The 14593-nt window shown below is 42.2% G+C and overlaps 2 protein-coding genes and 1 pseudogene across 3 annotated transcripts; 1 reads left to right on the top strand and 2 right to left on the bottom strand.

Moving 5' to 3' along the window:
• Positions 1-145: 145 nt before the first annotated feature.
• LOC144717001 (protein EXORDIUM-like 5 pseudogene) lies at positions 146-1108 on the bottom strand (annotated as a pseudogene).
• Positions 1109-1413: 305 nt separating this feature from the next.
• Positions 1414-10046, top strand: LOC144716999 (uncharacterized). 2 transcript variants are annotated; one of them, XM_078592307.1, is made up of 15 exons: positions 1414-1432; positions 1549-1672; positions 1788-1927; positions 3882-4845; positions 5326-5526; positions 5620-5849; positions 6536-6610; positions 6938-7009; positions 7282-7380; positions 7492-7563; positions 7776-7890; positions 8425-8493; positions 8732-9062; positions 9331-9448; positions 9535-10046. In XM_078592307.1, exons 3-15 carry the CDS (start codon positions 1808-1810, stop codon positions 9931-9933), a joined length of 2865 nt encoding a protein of 954 aa, XP_078448433.1. In that variant the 5' UTR covers positions 1414-1432; positions 1549-1672; positions 1788-1807; the 3' UTR covers positions 9934-10046. The 2 variants fall into 2 exon arrangements, with proteins under 2 accessions (XP_078448433.1, XP_078448431.1); XM_078592305.1 differs by lacking the exon at positions 1414-1432 and having other exon boundaries at positions 1476-1672.
• LOC144717000 (DUF1995 domain protein, putative (DUF1995)) lies at positions 9965-12668 on the bottom strand. Its single transcript, XM_078592308.1, has 9 exons — positions 12290-12668; positions 12129-12216; positions 11848-11964; positions 11356-11438; positions 10889-11003; positions 10563-10654; positions 10402-10467; positions 10227-10320; positions 9965-10146 (listed from the first exon to the last, which is right to left on the bottom strand). Exons 1-9 carry the CDS (start codon positions 12574-12576, stop codon positions 10027-10029), a joined length of 1062 nt encoding a protein of 353 aa, XP_078448434.1. The 5' UTR covers positions 12577-12668; the 3' UTR covers positions 9965-10026.
• Between the last annotated feature and the right edge of the window lie 1925 nt (positions 12669-14593).

Here is a 14593-nt window from a genome sequence, read left to right on the forward strand (position 1 = left end):
GATCGCCACAGAGAAAGCCGCTGCCGCAGCGAATGCGAAAGAATTTGCAAGGAGCGTCCTCGAACTAGTTTCTGATCTCTCTGCGGATGAACATCGCAGAAAAACGTGCAGAAGAAGGAAAACTCTCCGTCAGACGCGCACAGAGAATTTGGATGCCAAGATCGGTAGCATCGTATCCACATTTTCCGGTGATTTACAAGATTAAACCTGCGCCTCTGGAATTACATCTTTGCAAAATTTCAAAATTTTCACCCCCCGTTTTCGTTCTTGTTCGCCGAGGTTGATGTATTGCGCTGAAGAAAACGACCTGGTTTTCTACTCATGAGTCAAGCGACGGGAGTTGACTTAGTCAACGGAGGTGGGGCCGGCGCAGCGGTTCAAGTCAACGCGCCATAACCTCGGCACGGGGAACGTCCTCCCGGCCCGGCCGTTGGCCCGGTACGAACCGCGGCAGAGGTCCGCGATCTCCGTCGGCGCCGCCTGGTCCGGACCGGCGTACCACGCGTTGGCGAGCGGGTTCGTCGCCAGGTCCGCCAGCTCGCGCCCGACTCGGCCCACCACCTCGCCGGCGTCCCCGTGGCTCGCCCAAGCGTACGGCACCGTGTCCCCCGCGATGGACCGGAAGGTGAAAAAGTGGCCCCCCTTGGCCACGCCTTCCACGGCGACCTCCGCCCCCGTCAGCAGGAGGTAAACGTTGACCGTCGGAGCGGTGACGCTGACTCCGGCGATCACTCGCTGAATGGCGAAGCGGGTGAGGGAGACGCCGTGGGAGCACCGCGGGTCGGAGGTCTCGCCCGCGATGGAGAGGGATCGCGTGACGTTAGCTCCCGTCTGGTCAACGTACAGGGTTGCCGTTGACCACCACTCCTTGACGGAAGGGGTGGCGGCGCCGCCGTCGGAGACGGAGAGGAGGAAGTCGCGGACGGCTGACACGTGCGCCGGCGACCAGCTCCCGTACCAGATGATCCACACTCTCATCGGAGAAGACATCACTGGGCCCATGTGGTACACCACGTGGGTGTCCTCCACGGCCGCCACGTGTCCCCGCCGGAGCAGAAGCACCGCTGCGAGGAGCAGAGCGGGAGAGACGGCGCTGGTCGGCGGCATCTCGGCGGGTTTCTGAGCGACGGACGGAAGGCGGCGGGGGTTTTATAAAAGCGCGGGCTGACGTGGCTTGAGAGGAGCCAGCTGGATACAACCCCCCTGGTGGGGCCAAGCAGACGAGCGTTGACTTATACGGGCCCTCTTATAGGGCCGACAGCGGAGTGCCTTGCTGACGTTGACATTTGACACGTGGCTGACGTGACGGGGTGCCAGCTAATCACTCTTCCGGAAACGGGCCTTGGTGGCTATTGGGCTGATTTATCGGACCGGGAAGGCCCATTGAAAGTTGGAGGGATCGTCGCTCCTGAGACAGTCGCCGACGTTTCCGGTAATAAACCTTTTTTTTTATTGAATTACGAGAGAGACATAAATCCACGACGCCTTTTTGCCATTCCCGATCTCGCCTGTTCTTCGTCTCCTGCTCCATTTCTCGACGTCCTGCAGGAAGGAATGGTGGCTTCATCGTCTATGCAGTGAGCTCAGTCGCATTTGGCTGTTCCCTTGCTGTGCGGGTGTACGAAAGCCGTTCTTGGTCGTCTGCCGATTGGAGATGGTTCTTTGAGCTCCGGTAATGGCTCAGCCCGCGGTCTTTTGGCCCCTCTCGTTGGGCATCGATTGTTCCGAATGATCTGAATCTTTGATTTACATGATTCTGGAATTTCGTTGTTTCTTTGTCGCGGCAGGATCAGGAAATTCGATCGACATGGAGGCCTTCGAAGCGTTTTTTCGGCTCGCGGACTTGGATTCGGACGGTCGAATCAGCGGGGCGGAAGCTGTGAACTTCTTTCAGGGGTCTGGCTTGCCTAAACACGTTTTGGCTCAGGTGCGCTGATGCTATTTTCTGTCCGATGTCTGCGCTGTCAATTTTATCTCGGTGCAGAAGATCCAACTAAAAGTGATTTCTAGTGTTTTTCATTGGCCGGTGTTTGGGTCGATTTATATTTTTTGATTCAGAAACTTCCTTCTTCAATTACTTGATTTCTCAGAGAGGTTTTCACTGCTTATAACGTGTGCCACGAGATGCCCGCGTGAATCCTAGGTTATTAAGCTAAATGACGAAACCTGAAGTATCGCCTGCCATTGAATCGTGCATAGCTGCAAAAATTTGTTAAAATTTTCGGGAATTGAGGGGTAATTTTTTTGTCACTGAGTAAAATACAATTCTCTCATGGTCAGTTTGATTGTCTGGAAACCGTTCTTTGAGAGTGCTTTCATCTGTTAATCTGCACTTCTTATTAAGGATCTTATGAAGGACACGCAATTGATGAGGCCTCCAGCTTCTCCATTTTAGTTTCTCTACGTAGAGTGAAGACATCCTTCAATATATTTTATCTGATTATGCTGAAATTAACGCAAATGATGCGGCCTATTTCTTGCGCGGTGCCTCGAAATACGTTTTTTGGAGCGAGAGCGTGAATCAATCGTATGCTCCTCTCTTTACCGTGTTTTAACAGCTTGATGAACCATTGGTTGTCTTTCAGTCAATCAAAAACCCAGCGTGGTAAGAACTTGTGTTGATTTTAAAGATGAAGTTCACGTGATTGAACGTGATACGTGAGATCATCTTTACCGTCTCGATATCGGAAGACTCAATCGGCAACATATAGATGAAATTCTGAAGGTTATGTCGTGAAAAGGCTCATTTTCCTACTTGCAAATGAGAAATCAGATCTGGTAGATAAGACATAAATAATTTGCTTACTCATAGTTTTTTGTACCTAACTCTCGGATCCGGCGTCTTCAATATTCTGTAGTTAATAAATTACTTGAATTGGAGTATCACCTTGTTGAAAAATTATAAATATACCCTCATTCGTAGGGCCCGATTTCTAGTTTTGTTGCGATCATAAAACACACCAACTATTGGCCTGCCTCTGTTTTATTAAGTGGATTGATGGCAGTTCTAAAAGTGTACTATGAATGTATAACGTTATAGTCCTATTAGAAGTAGTACTCCATGAATGCTAGCAGGAGAAGGAGGTTGATCCATTTGTAGAATCATAATAAAAAATAATCCGCTCTGTGCTCACCACGCGGCTGCTACAACTAGATGTACTTACATATGAAAGATAATAGCCTTCTACAACTAGAAGTACTTTCAACTCAAATGAGATATCACCAGACTGTTTTTTTGTGTATCTGACTAATTCAAGCAACAAACACAAACATGTTAAGCTCAATGGTTACTAATGTGCCAAAGAGGAAGTGTTCGTATAAGTTTTTATCTAACCGTCAGATTCAAACGGATTTTCAACAGTGATGACTTTCAATAAGCTGCTTAGCAGATTTTGGCGTCTCCAAAGCATTCTGAATTGATTGATAAATGTAGACACCCATCATTATCAAAGTATTTAGTCATCTTTCATATTTAGATGGCGTACACAACATTAGGTTAAATGCTTGTACAGTTGTATAGGACTTCGGTCTATAATAAATTTGTAATTACCTCACTTATGTGTTTGACACAACCAAGGAACCCTATTTCCTAAGATTTACATTTTTCTCTTTATTGAAATGCGTCAGCTCTGTGCCATACAAAATACACAGTTTTCCTTTTTCTCGGGGATCTCTGTCTTCTTTTTTTATGCTTACGTAAGTGGCAGAAGTGCAAAAACTTTTCGTTGGTTATTTTCAGCTTAAGTTTTCATTTGTCGAGTCCTGCTTTATTCATCAATGATTTAAACCACTGTTGGGTTATTTCACTTTTCATCACAATCTTTACGTAAATGTATCAACGTGTGTCATCCTCAATCTTTGGTTTTTTCCTTGTAATGCAGATATGGATGTATAGTGATACAAAGAAAGCAGGTTTTCTTAGTAGAGAGCAATTCTACAATGCGCTGAAGCTGGTAACTGTTGCCCAGAGAGGGCGAGAACTGACCCCAGAAATCGTCAAGGCAGCTTTAGAAGGCCCTGCTTCAGCTAAAATCCCACCCCCACAGATAACTACAGTTGCTCGTCCATCTTCAGTGAATCCGGTGTCTGGGCCAAGACCCCCAGTTATGCCTACAGCTCTAGCACCGACACCATCACCGTCAGTATCCACTCCCACTAATCAAGTTTTCACTCCAATTAGTCAGCATTTGACTTCAAATCAAGCGTTGTTTACTGGGCAAGGTGCACCTGGAACTTTTAATGCTGCTCCCATCCCAAAACCAAGCCCTAATAACCCAAGCCTATCTGCTGATTGGCGAGTTGGGGCATTGGGTGTGGCATCACAAGCTGTCAGCGGGCCTCTCTCGGTTCCCCTGGAGAGTGTGCCAAGAAACTCCGTGGGTCAAACAGTACAGGCAGTATCTGCTAACTCCTCTGTTCCGTCAACAAAACCAGTGGATCATTTTTCATCTCTTCAAATGCAGAAGAAAGATCCCAATGAATTGTCTTCTGATTCAGGTTTCGGAGGTGGCTTATTTTCTGCATCGTCTCAATCTAAAGAGACTTCAGCGACTAGTGTTGGCATAATCCCCACGTCTTCCACTGGGCAGGCTTTCATTAGACCGGTAATGAATTCTCAGGTTCAGAGTAATTCATCGTTGACTGGGTCAGTCCCTACGCAGAGTCAGAAGGATATGGGCCAGGGCAGAGTGACATCTGTACCTTCTGAGCGTTCATGGCCGAAATTTTCAACATCTGATATTCTGAAGTATACAAAAGTTTTTGCTGAAGTAGACAAGGACAGAGATGGAAAAATCACTGGAGAAGAAGCAAGAACTTTGTTCCTTAGTTGGAAGCTTCCAAGAGGTGGTTATTTATATACAAGTTTCATCTCTGACATGAAAAAGAAATAACTGTGGTTGCTTAATTTCCTGAAACATTATTTGCGCGAACTTAATTCCTTACTTGGAAGTTTGCATGAGGTGGTTGTTCGTTATTTCATGCAACTTTCATCCCTCTCATGAAAAAAAAGAACCGTGGTTGCCCATTTCCTGGAAATATTTGAAGCACGACCTTTATTCCTTGGGAGTTATCTTCCTTGTCACGTAAAATAAATAAATATGGTGACGGTCTCCCTAGAAATGTTTTAGACCTTTTTTTTCCAAGACAAATAATTAATTTCATTTAGGTTTTTTTTTTGAAGAAAAGTTCATTTAGCTTATGCTCCAAAATAAACATTTTGCTCAAGTCTTGATTGGTAAAATTGTAGTGTAGCATTTAATCCCTTAGAAATTTTTCCTTTTTCAATTCAAACCTCACAGTTTCTCTCTTTTGGCTCTCTGACAGAGGTCTTAAAGCAAGTGTGGGACTTATCTGATCAGGACAATGATAGCATGCTTTCCCATAGAGAATTCGTCACAGCTTTATATCTAATGGAACGCTTCAGGGAAGGATACACTCTTCCTCCAGTCCTTCCAAACAGCGTTAAGTTTGATGAGACACTGATACAGGCGACTTCTCATCCTTCGATACCTTATATGAGTCAAGGTTGGCTTCAGTATAGCTGGGATGGACCGCACTCCAATTTTAGGAGTATCTTTTTTTTTTTTTCTCATCTCACATATTTGGTCTTCTATCCAGGAGGCTTTCCTCAGGCAAGGATGCCCGGGCCTCAGGCTGTAATTCCTTCTTCTGGGGTGAAACCACAGTCTCTAGCTCGAGAGATTGAGAAGATTGACGTTCAAGAGAAGCCAGTCCCACAAAAGAAAAGTATACCAGTTCTAGAGAGTCATCTTGTTTATCAGCTAAGTAAAGGTGAACAAGATGCTTTAAACTCCAAGTTTCAAGAGGCCACTGATGCTGACAAGAAGGTTTGATTTTTCTTCTTGAATTGACATACTCTGACTAGTTGGGAATCTTCAGCCCAAAAGTATCATCCAATTTCTTGGTTGGCCAAAGGATTCTCTTTGGCGACAAGCAGCATTCTGCCTCTACGCATGATTTCTGAAGTATTTGATGATTTAGATCAGTTTTCTGAACAATCAATCTACCGATGCCACTCGCTAATTATGAATTAAGAGTGACTTCTAATTTTAACTCGGTGCGAGTAAGAACTCTTCCTTTTCGCTCTAATTTTTTTCTGTACAACTTCTTTTATACGTTTAGAAAATTAAAAAGGAGAAAAATTAAGGTGGTTTCAGTTTTTTTTTTCCCGATCTTCTTCAAGGAAAGGCTTGCAAGCTTTGGGAAAAGCTTGTATGGTTACACATGTTCATCAAGGCCACCCAGAATTGTAGATGTAATATTTTTATCTATCACAAAATGCCGGTTAATGCCTGTTACGAATTTCAGGGCTAGGAACTCCTAAGTAAAAAGAAGTGCTCATTTGAGAGTTCTATGATTGAACCATATTATGACTATTTTAATATTTCTTACTTTTTCTCTGTTGGGTTGATTTTTTCTCTTGTCGTCTTTATGATATTATTTAATGGTTTTTCTTTTTGCTGACGAGTTTGTTAATGGTTGTTCTTAATTTCTCGCTGTTGTCTTATGAAAGGTGCAAGAACTGGAAAAGGAAATACTGGATTCAAAAGAAAAGATAGAGTTCTACCGCACTAAGATGCAAGAACTGGTTAGCTGCCTCTTTTTCCCGTTTGCCTTTCGATCTTACGTTGCCTCAAGAAACCAATCTCTTTTTTCCTCAAAACGATGTAAAAATTATGAAATTCGGCCACATGAAGTCTTGAGATTAAAAATTATGGCGGCCATGACGAGTGTGATAACATTTTGAAAAACTTTTTGAATCCGTGATATTATGCCAAACCTTTATTCTTAGACACCTGAAATCAACATATTATGTAACTTATTAATAAAGGGGATCCTCCTGTGATATTGAAAATACTATTCATGCGTCTTAAACGGTTATTTGGTTCTCCTAATACAGTACATTTTTTACTAGGTTCTTTATAAAAGCAGATGTGACAGCCGGTTGAACGAGATTACTGAGAAGACAGCAGCTGATAAACGTGAGGTAATGTTAATCTTGAATAGCAATACTGGGCGTTCCGTTTCTGTTATCTGTATGATTTTTGTCTCTTTTTGTCAAATTAGATTTGACATTATACCCTTTCTTGTATTTATCGCCTTTTTCTCATTTCAGAGATTTGGATGTTCTTTTCCCTTTTTGTCTGGCAGTAATAATTCGCAGAAACGTACTTTAGTGATCTTCGCAGTTCACTATTGGAATTGTGTGCCTGTGAGACAATTTACATGTACTGACAGAAAGTCTCCCTCGTGTTTTAGGTTGATCTGCTGACAAAGAAGTACGAGGAGAAATTTAGGAATGTTGGGGATGTGGCTTCTAAGCTGACGGTTGAAGAAGCAACTTTCCGTGATATCCAAGTACATCCTTAGCAAATGAAAATCCTCCTTTCTACGTACATTTATGAAGTTGATTTGTTTGTAAAATGCCACATATTTGGTAATCATACCAACCATCGTTTCATTCTGCAGGAAAAAAAGTTGGAATTATATAATGCCATTGTAAAGATGGAGCAGGGTGGAAGTGCAGATGGGGTGCTTCAGGTAAAGTTAACTTTTCCTGACCATTTCATGAAGAAATTCCCTTCATTTGTGTTTCTATTTTCTGAATGGAAACATGTAATCTCCTATATTTTTTGTGAAAAAAGTAAGGAAAATCACATACGAGCAGTGATCAACCTGATGCTATTAAAATATTTTTATGTTCCATTAGAGGATCACTTTCAATAATTTTATTTATTATTCTTCTTTCTCAGGTTCGCGCTGAGCGCATTCAGGCAGACATAGACGAGCTCATTAAATCGTTGAACTTGCGCTGCAAGAAATATGGTTTGCATGTGAAGCCAACGACACTCATAGAACTTCCTTTTGGTATGTATTGAAGTAATTTTTCCTTGCCTTCTTCAGATTTACCTTTTGGGCGGGTTTCTGGGGTGTTTTAACATGCAAGTGATATACATTTGGCATATATTGAAAAAGGGAGTAAAGCACGGTTCTTTTTACAAATGAATATTGATCTATCTCCTTTTTTGACGATATGCAGTTCTGTCTTCGTCGTTTCAAAATTCTTTTATTTTTATCATCTTATTCATGCATTTTAGGAATCTTCATAATCACAACTGTAGTAAAGTGGTGTTATTTGAATATGGATGCCGATTTTGCGGGCTCATCTCAATGGTTGCTGGGCCATGGAAAATAAGTAACGTGTGAAGCAAGAGATTAAGCTCTGGGGATCTGTCTAAATTAAAAGTTGACATCATTGTATATTATCTGTGCAGAGGGAACACGAGCTGCTCTATAAAGCTTTATGTTCTACATTTTTATTTTTGCACCGTGATTTACATCGCGTGGCCATCAAATACTGTCGTAGCTTCTTTATGTTCTCTTTTTTCTTTTTTCCATTAGGATGGCAACCTAAAATACAAGAAAGCGCGGCAGATTGGGATGAAGACTGGGATAAATATGCAGATGAGGGTAAGATACCGCAACTCGGCCATCTATTAATCCCATGTTTTCCTCGTTTTTTTCACTTCTGCAAATATTAAGTGCTGGATATTTTTCATCTGCTCGTTCACTCAGTTTTCACTAAAAAACCATTATTGAGGTCTCCTTCAAGTTGTACTCTTGTGAAACGTTTTAAAAGTTTAACATTTTTTTTATAGAAAAAGTTCTGTGCCAGTCCTTATTTCAATCTCTTGGTTTCAAATTCCAGGTTTTTCCCTAGTCAAGGAGCTCACGGTAGACGTGAAGAATATCATAGCTCCACCAAAACCAAAGCCCTCATTGCCTGCAAAGGAGAAACCCGATCAAGATGAGATTTCTTCACCTGTTTCCCCTGTTAATGAGGATAAGTTGAAGAATGGCAGCGCAATCGAGTCCAAAGTTGAGACTGAAACAAGTAAAGATCAAAGCGAGGATGGATCAGTGAGAAGCCCCACTGATAGTCCTGCTGCGAGAAGTTCATTGGACAACGCTTCTCAGCTGTTCCATTCCCCCCGGTTTAGTCAAAATGGTAACTCTCCACGGCCTAAAGAGAGCCTCAGGTATTTATCCTTCTTTCATTGTTTTCAATTTTCACTTTCATCAGACTTTGTGATTCCTGTGTATCAAAATGGCAAGAACCGATATAGAGAATTGTACTCACAGTATGGAATTGTACTTAACCTTTCAAGTGGTACACTCCTATTCTTCGTCTTCGTCTTCGTCTTTGCCTTCCGCGCATTTATATCTATGTTTCTCTTCGTCTTCCTTTATATGTTTTTATTGTCTCCATCCTAAGAAAATTGAAATTAAATCTGTAAATCTTGGCAGTGATCACGGAGGCGGCGAGTCGACCTTCTCTGGGGAAAGATTTGGGGATGAAATGCCGTGGGGCGCGAACTTTGACTCGCACGACGATGCCGACTCATTGTGGGACTTCAATTCCAAGGTAAATAGAAATATCTCCTCTTACTGCTCCAAAATACCAGTGAGAAAAATAAAAGATAAAATAAACGAAATTCATTTGTTCTGCAGGACCCCTTCCAGCAACCGAGCTTCTTCGAAGCAGGGGAATTGGGCCTGAACCCAATAAGAACCGGCTCCCCCAGCGCCCGTAGCACGGCATCCGGCCCATTATTCGCAGAATCCATACCCAGCACGTCGCAATTCTACCCGGGATTTTCTCCCCGGTTCAATGACGGACCGGACGACAACGCCAGTTCCTTTGACGCCTTCAGCCGATTCGACTCGTTCTCCAACTCGGACGCCCGCTTCGACTCGTTCTCCCGCCGCGAGAGCCTCTCCAGGTCCGACTCCGTCCGCTCCACCGCCGACCAGGTCCAGCCTGCTGGCTTCTTCTCCTTCGACGACCCCGACCCGTTCCGGTCCACCGGCCCATTTAAGCCCACTTCCGACCGCTGGAATGCCTTCTAGTCTCCCCCTCAATCTCCCCCAATAAAAAAAAAAATTTAAAAAACTTCTTTTATTTCCATGATTCTTTTTTTAAACGATTGATTTTGTAATTTGCTACTTGGAGATGACCCTCATGAACCGGCTCAGCGAAGAGAGCACTCCCAGGGCTGGTCCGAAGATGGAGGGCTTCTTGTTCTCCTCCTCGCCCTTCTCGCCGAGCTCGCCGAATATCGTCTTTAAACAGAAATTCCAGAATTTATTATTTAACTGAACTTTTGAGGGTAGCTTCGGCAAAGAAGAAGAAGAAGGCTGACCTCAAGGTCCGAGGCGTCTGGAGCCATGGCCTGTTCTTTGGCGAGCCGGTATCTGTTCGGTCTGTCCTTGTCGTCGTAGAACACCTTCCACTTTCTGTGCAAAGATCAACCATCATGCCTGTTAGCCATTAAGATTTGATCGGACGGTTCGGAAAATCCGTGATTGATCAATCACCCTGGGTAGCATCTAAAGACGGCTCCCTCTGGCATTGGCCTCATCGAGTACACCGTTGTGAATGTGCTGCAGAAGTGAATTATCTCATTTTAATTTCACCTTTTGTTTTACTCAAAATCAAATATGTTTTTTACTCAAAGCAATAAAGGTATAATTAATACCTGAGGAAGAATTTTCTTAATTTTCGAACGTTGAAGCCAACACCGACGTCTTCGCTGATGAGGCGTGGATTCCACATGATGAGGGGTCTTGGCTGGTAGAGATCAAAATAACGAGGGTTTTTCTGAGATGTTGCATTACAGAATCTCAACTCATTTTTACTGCTTCATGGACGCAAAGAATCGATAATTATTTAAAAACGGTTAGTTGACAGGAAGCGAAAAAATTAATAAAGTTGAGTCTTTTGATGAGCAAAATCAAGAGATCGCACAGGTAGAGTATGAATGGTAGGGTAAGAAAGTGAAATAGATTTGGCATGAGGAATTACTGGATCGTCGGATAATCTTGACGCGATCTTCTCAACATAGTCCAACATTTGGTAGTCTGGTAATATCATGACCACGATATCATCTCCGTCTTCGACAGGCTTACGGTCACTTAAGCTGCATTAAAAAATGTCTGATATTGAGTAAAACATTTGTCAGCGCAAGTCTGCTAGGTCTGATAAAAAGTGAGTAGAGTTTCTATATTGAGTAAAAATCCATCGTAACATTTTCAACAGATTGGTACCCATAATATGTCGGATAATTCGTGACTCCTAAGAGGCTCATAGAATTAATACAGACGCATAAAATGAGTGAAAATCTCGTTTTAGAGGTATCTTAAAATTAAAATTTTCGCCTTAGATCCCAAAAAGAGCACATTAGGAAGTTGTTTTCACGGTTTTCCACACCTATAAAAGAGATATCAATATGACTAATCTTTTTTACAACGAACATGACCGATTTCTGTTACCTAGCGAATCCAAATTCTGCATCTTTCCATGAATATCGAAGAAGAGCAGCAGCCCCCGTGTCTGGAAATATGGCTTTCACCCTCTAAAAGTGAAGTATTCATTAGTAAAATAAGTAATATTTCGTCGTCTAGCCTTATCTCAAAAGGAAAACTTACATAAAATGCACACCTACATTGCAAACAAACATGAGAAAGAAACATTAATGCATTCTAAGATAATCAGTTCAGCGAAGAGTTGGTTATAAAAGGCATAAATTGGGGAGGAAATTGACTAAACATCTCTTTTGATGCGCTAGTATATAGATATCAGAGCATTGTTACTTTCTAAAGTTGTTCAGAAGAGAAGAACAATCTTATATTCTTCCTAATGAGAAGGAAAAGACGGGGATCGGGATCTCTACCAGCCAAATTACGTAATGCAGTGAAAATTTCGGAAAAATGAAATTTAGAGAATGATAACCCGATTAGAACTGGAATCATTTCATTGAGAACCTGATTTCCTCCGGTTTCTTGGATAATTGTATCAAGAAAAACCCTCGACAACGCCCAAAGCTCCTCCTGCGCGCCTTCAGAATCCAGAAACTGCAGCTGAGGGATCAGCAGCTCCACCTACGATTTATCAAATCCATCAGACGTTGGAAGATTCCTTCAGTCGAGGCAAAGAATGTAAGAATTCAAACAAAAAATCGAGAAAATCGATGAAAAAATTACCAAACACAAAGCCACGGATTTCGCATTTAAACACGCAAATTCATGAAAGAATGACGACGTACGATGGCACGCATCCCTCCAGAAGAGGCAAACAGCGCCGCCGCCCGGCCAGACTGCCGGATGGCGTCTTCCATGTCGGAGGGCAGATCGCTGCACCATTACAACAATCAAATTAGAGTAAAATTCACAAAGAACACAACCCAAATCAGCTTTCGAGAAGAACCTGTCCTCTTCTTCGACAGATTGAGCGACCGAGCTTCCCTCGGAGATTTGAGATGCTCCGTCGGCTTCAAAAGTGTCGAATTTGGCGCGAAGCACCGTTCCGCGATGGGATTTCGCGTTGAAGATCGTTGCCCTACGAACAGGAAGAGACGGGTCGGTGAAGGATAATCCGCTGGGGATGGAGAAGCAAGCGGAGAACTTCGAGGAGGGGGCGATGGAGGCGATCATCTCTCGACCACCACCGGAGATGGAGAGAGGAAGAAGACGATTGCCGCCGCCGGCGATCATCTCTCTGCTTCTCGTTGCGAGGAAGGAACTCGCGTTATCTCCTGCAACCTTCCGATTGATTCTGACTGAGCTCCGAGTTCGATCGAGTCTAAAATCTAGACTGTAAATACCAACCACTGATTCGGCACCAGCGATGACGAGGTTGATGACGGTTCTTCTTCAGATTTCAATAGCCTGCATCGTCATCCATGATTATAATATTTAAATTGTGAATTGTGGGTTGATGATGAATTTTTGTAAATTGTGGATGGTGATTGTATCAGGTTATAATATTTAAAATTTTGGATGATGGACATGAATTTTCCAGATTCTGATATCTAAGATAGTTTTGTGTCGAAAGATGTATGATCGTCACGGACGGGATAGTAAGATGGTTCTGGATGGTTTTCGTCTCGTCTCGCTTCCCATTTTTTTGGGTTGTCTGGAACTGTCCAGTCACGAAACCATCCCATCAACAACTGTCTCGTCCACGAACCGTCCCATCCAAAACCGTTCACGCCAGGAACCATTCCCTCCTGAAACCTGCCCACCCCTGGCGTCTCGATTCTGTCTGACTTCGGGGATGGAAAATGATAGAAGTTCTGAATCATAAAAGCTCTAAAATTTGATAAAATACGAAAAAATCAGTCATGTCCTTTATCTGTAGGTCAAACTTGTGTCGTGTTCATAACTCTGAGGCCTTGGATGAGGCAGTTTTTTGGTCCCAGGATGAGGAAACCGTCCCATACTTGTCTGTGCACCTTAGTTTGTGGATGAATAATGCATCATTATTTATCTTCATCAATCACCTAGTGCAGGGTACTCAACAAAGGTTTGTATGGTTGTGGATGATGAACAAAAAACATATTATTTTATAAAATTGAAAAAGTCAATATAAAAGTTATATGAACATTTTGTAATGCATCTAATTGTTTATTTTTATGTATGTGTTAAGTGTTTTATGTGTGTCAAATTCTACACATACACCTGTGTGTTTGTGTATAGGAATATATACAGTGTTTTATATCTACGCCTTGTTTGTAAACAAACCAGATTTGTAATTGTCTTTCATTTTTATTGAAGAACATTTGATTGTTTAAGTAAAGAAAGCTCACAGCTCACAACTCCATGAACCTTTTATCCATTCTCATTCCCATTCACGTCCCGACTCCCATACCTCCTTTTCCTCCTTTTTCTGGTGAGGTATCCTCCCTTATTCCTCTGAGTTCCTCGAGTCCTTAAAACATTAAACAATACATGTGCTTACAACCAATACCCCTTCTCAATCACACCATAGACAATATATTCCACACATGGTGAATTCTACTTTGAATATCCAACTGGGATGATGATTCCAGTCTTCCACCCACCTCAATCCTTGCTTTTCTACGTTCGTATGTATATGTGTGTATATCTATTTATATGTAATTCATATTTATCTCCATATCTATGTCTACATCTATATGTTTATGATTTTTATTTATATCTATTTGTATGTTTCTATATCAATAGCGACATCTAATAGCATAGTGTATATTAACTTATATGTTTCTATATCTACAAACCCATATTTTTATGGATATCTATATTTATTTTCTGGATCTGCCATGATAACTCTCAATCAAGCTCGTTAAGCAAATTGAAAAAAAAAACGAGTCAAATTCATGAAAGAGATAAACCAAAACAAAATCTTGATAATCGTATCACATTGCAACGAGTGGGATTGTTATCATTTGATTGCAAAATGAATTGATTTCTATCATTTGGTTCTTTGATCTAGTTATCCCCAAGGGCTCATGTGTGGGATCTCTATAAATCAACACAATCCTGAAGATATCCAATATCATGTTCTTCCCACCATTCCAAGTCACACAAGGAGGAGAGGGCCCCAAGAGAAGGTGGTAGCCAAGGGGAAGGCTACACTTTACATATATCCCCCAATGTCTCATGGACATTGTCTATGTGACCCTCTATGCCCATAGACTTGATGAATTATGACACCATTGGCCAATAAATTTTTCTGTAATAGATGATTAAT

This window comes from Wolffia australiana, chromosome 2 (genome assembly GCF_029677425.1).
Source record: "Wolffia australiana isolate 7733 chromosome 2, ASM2967742v1".
Taxonomy (NCBI): domain Eukaryota; kingdom Viridiplantae; phylum Streptophyta; class Magnoliopsida; order Alismatales; family Araceae; genus Wolffia; species Wolffia australiana.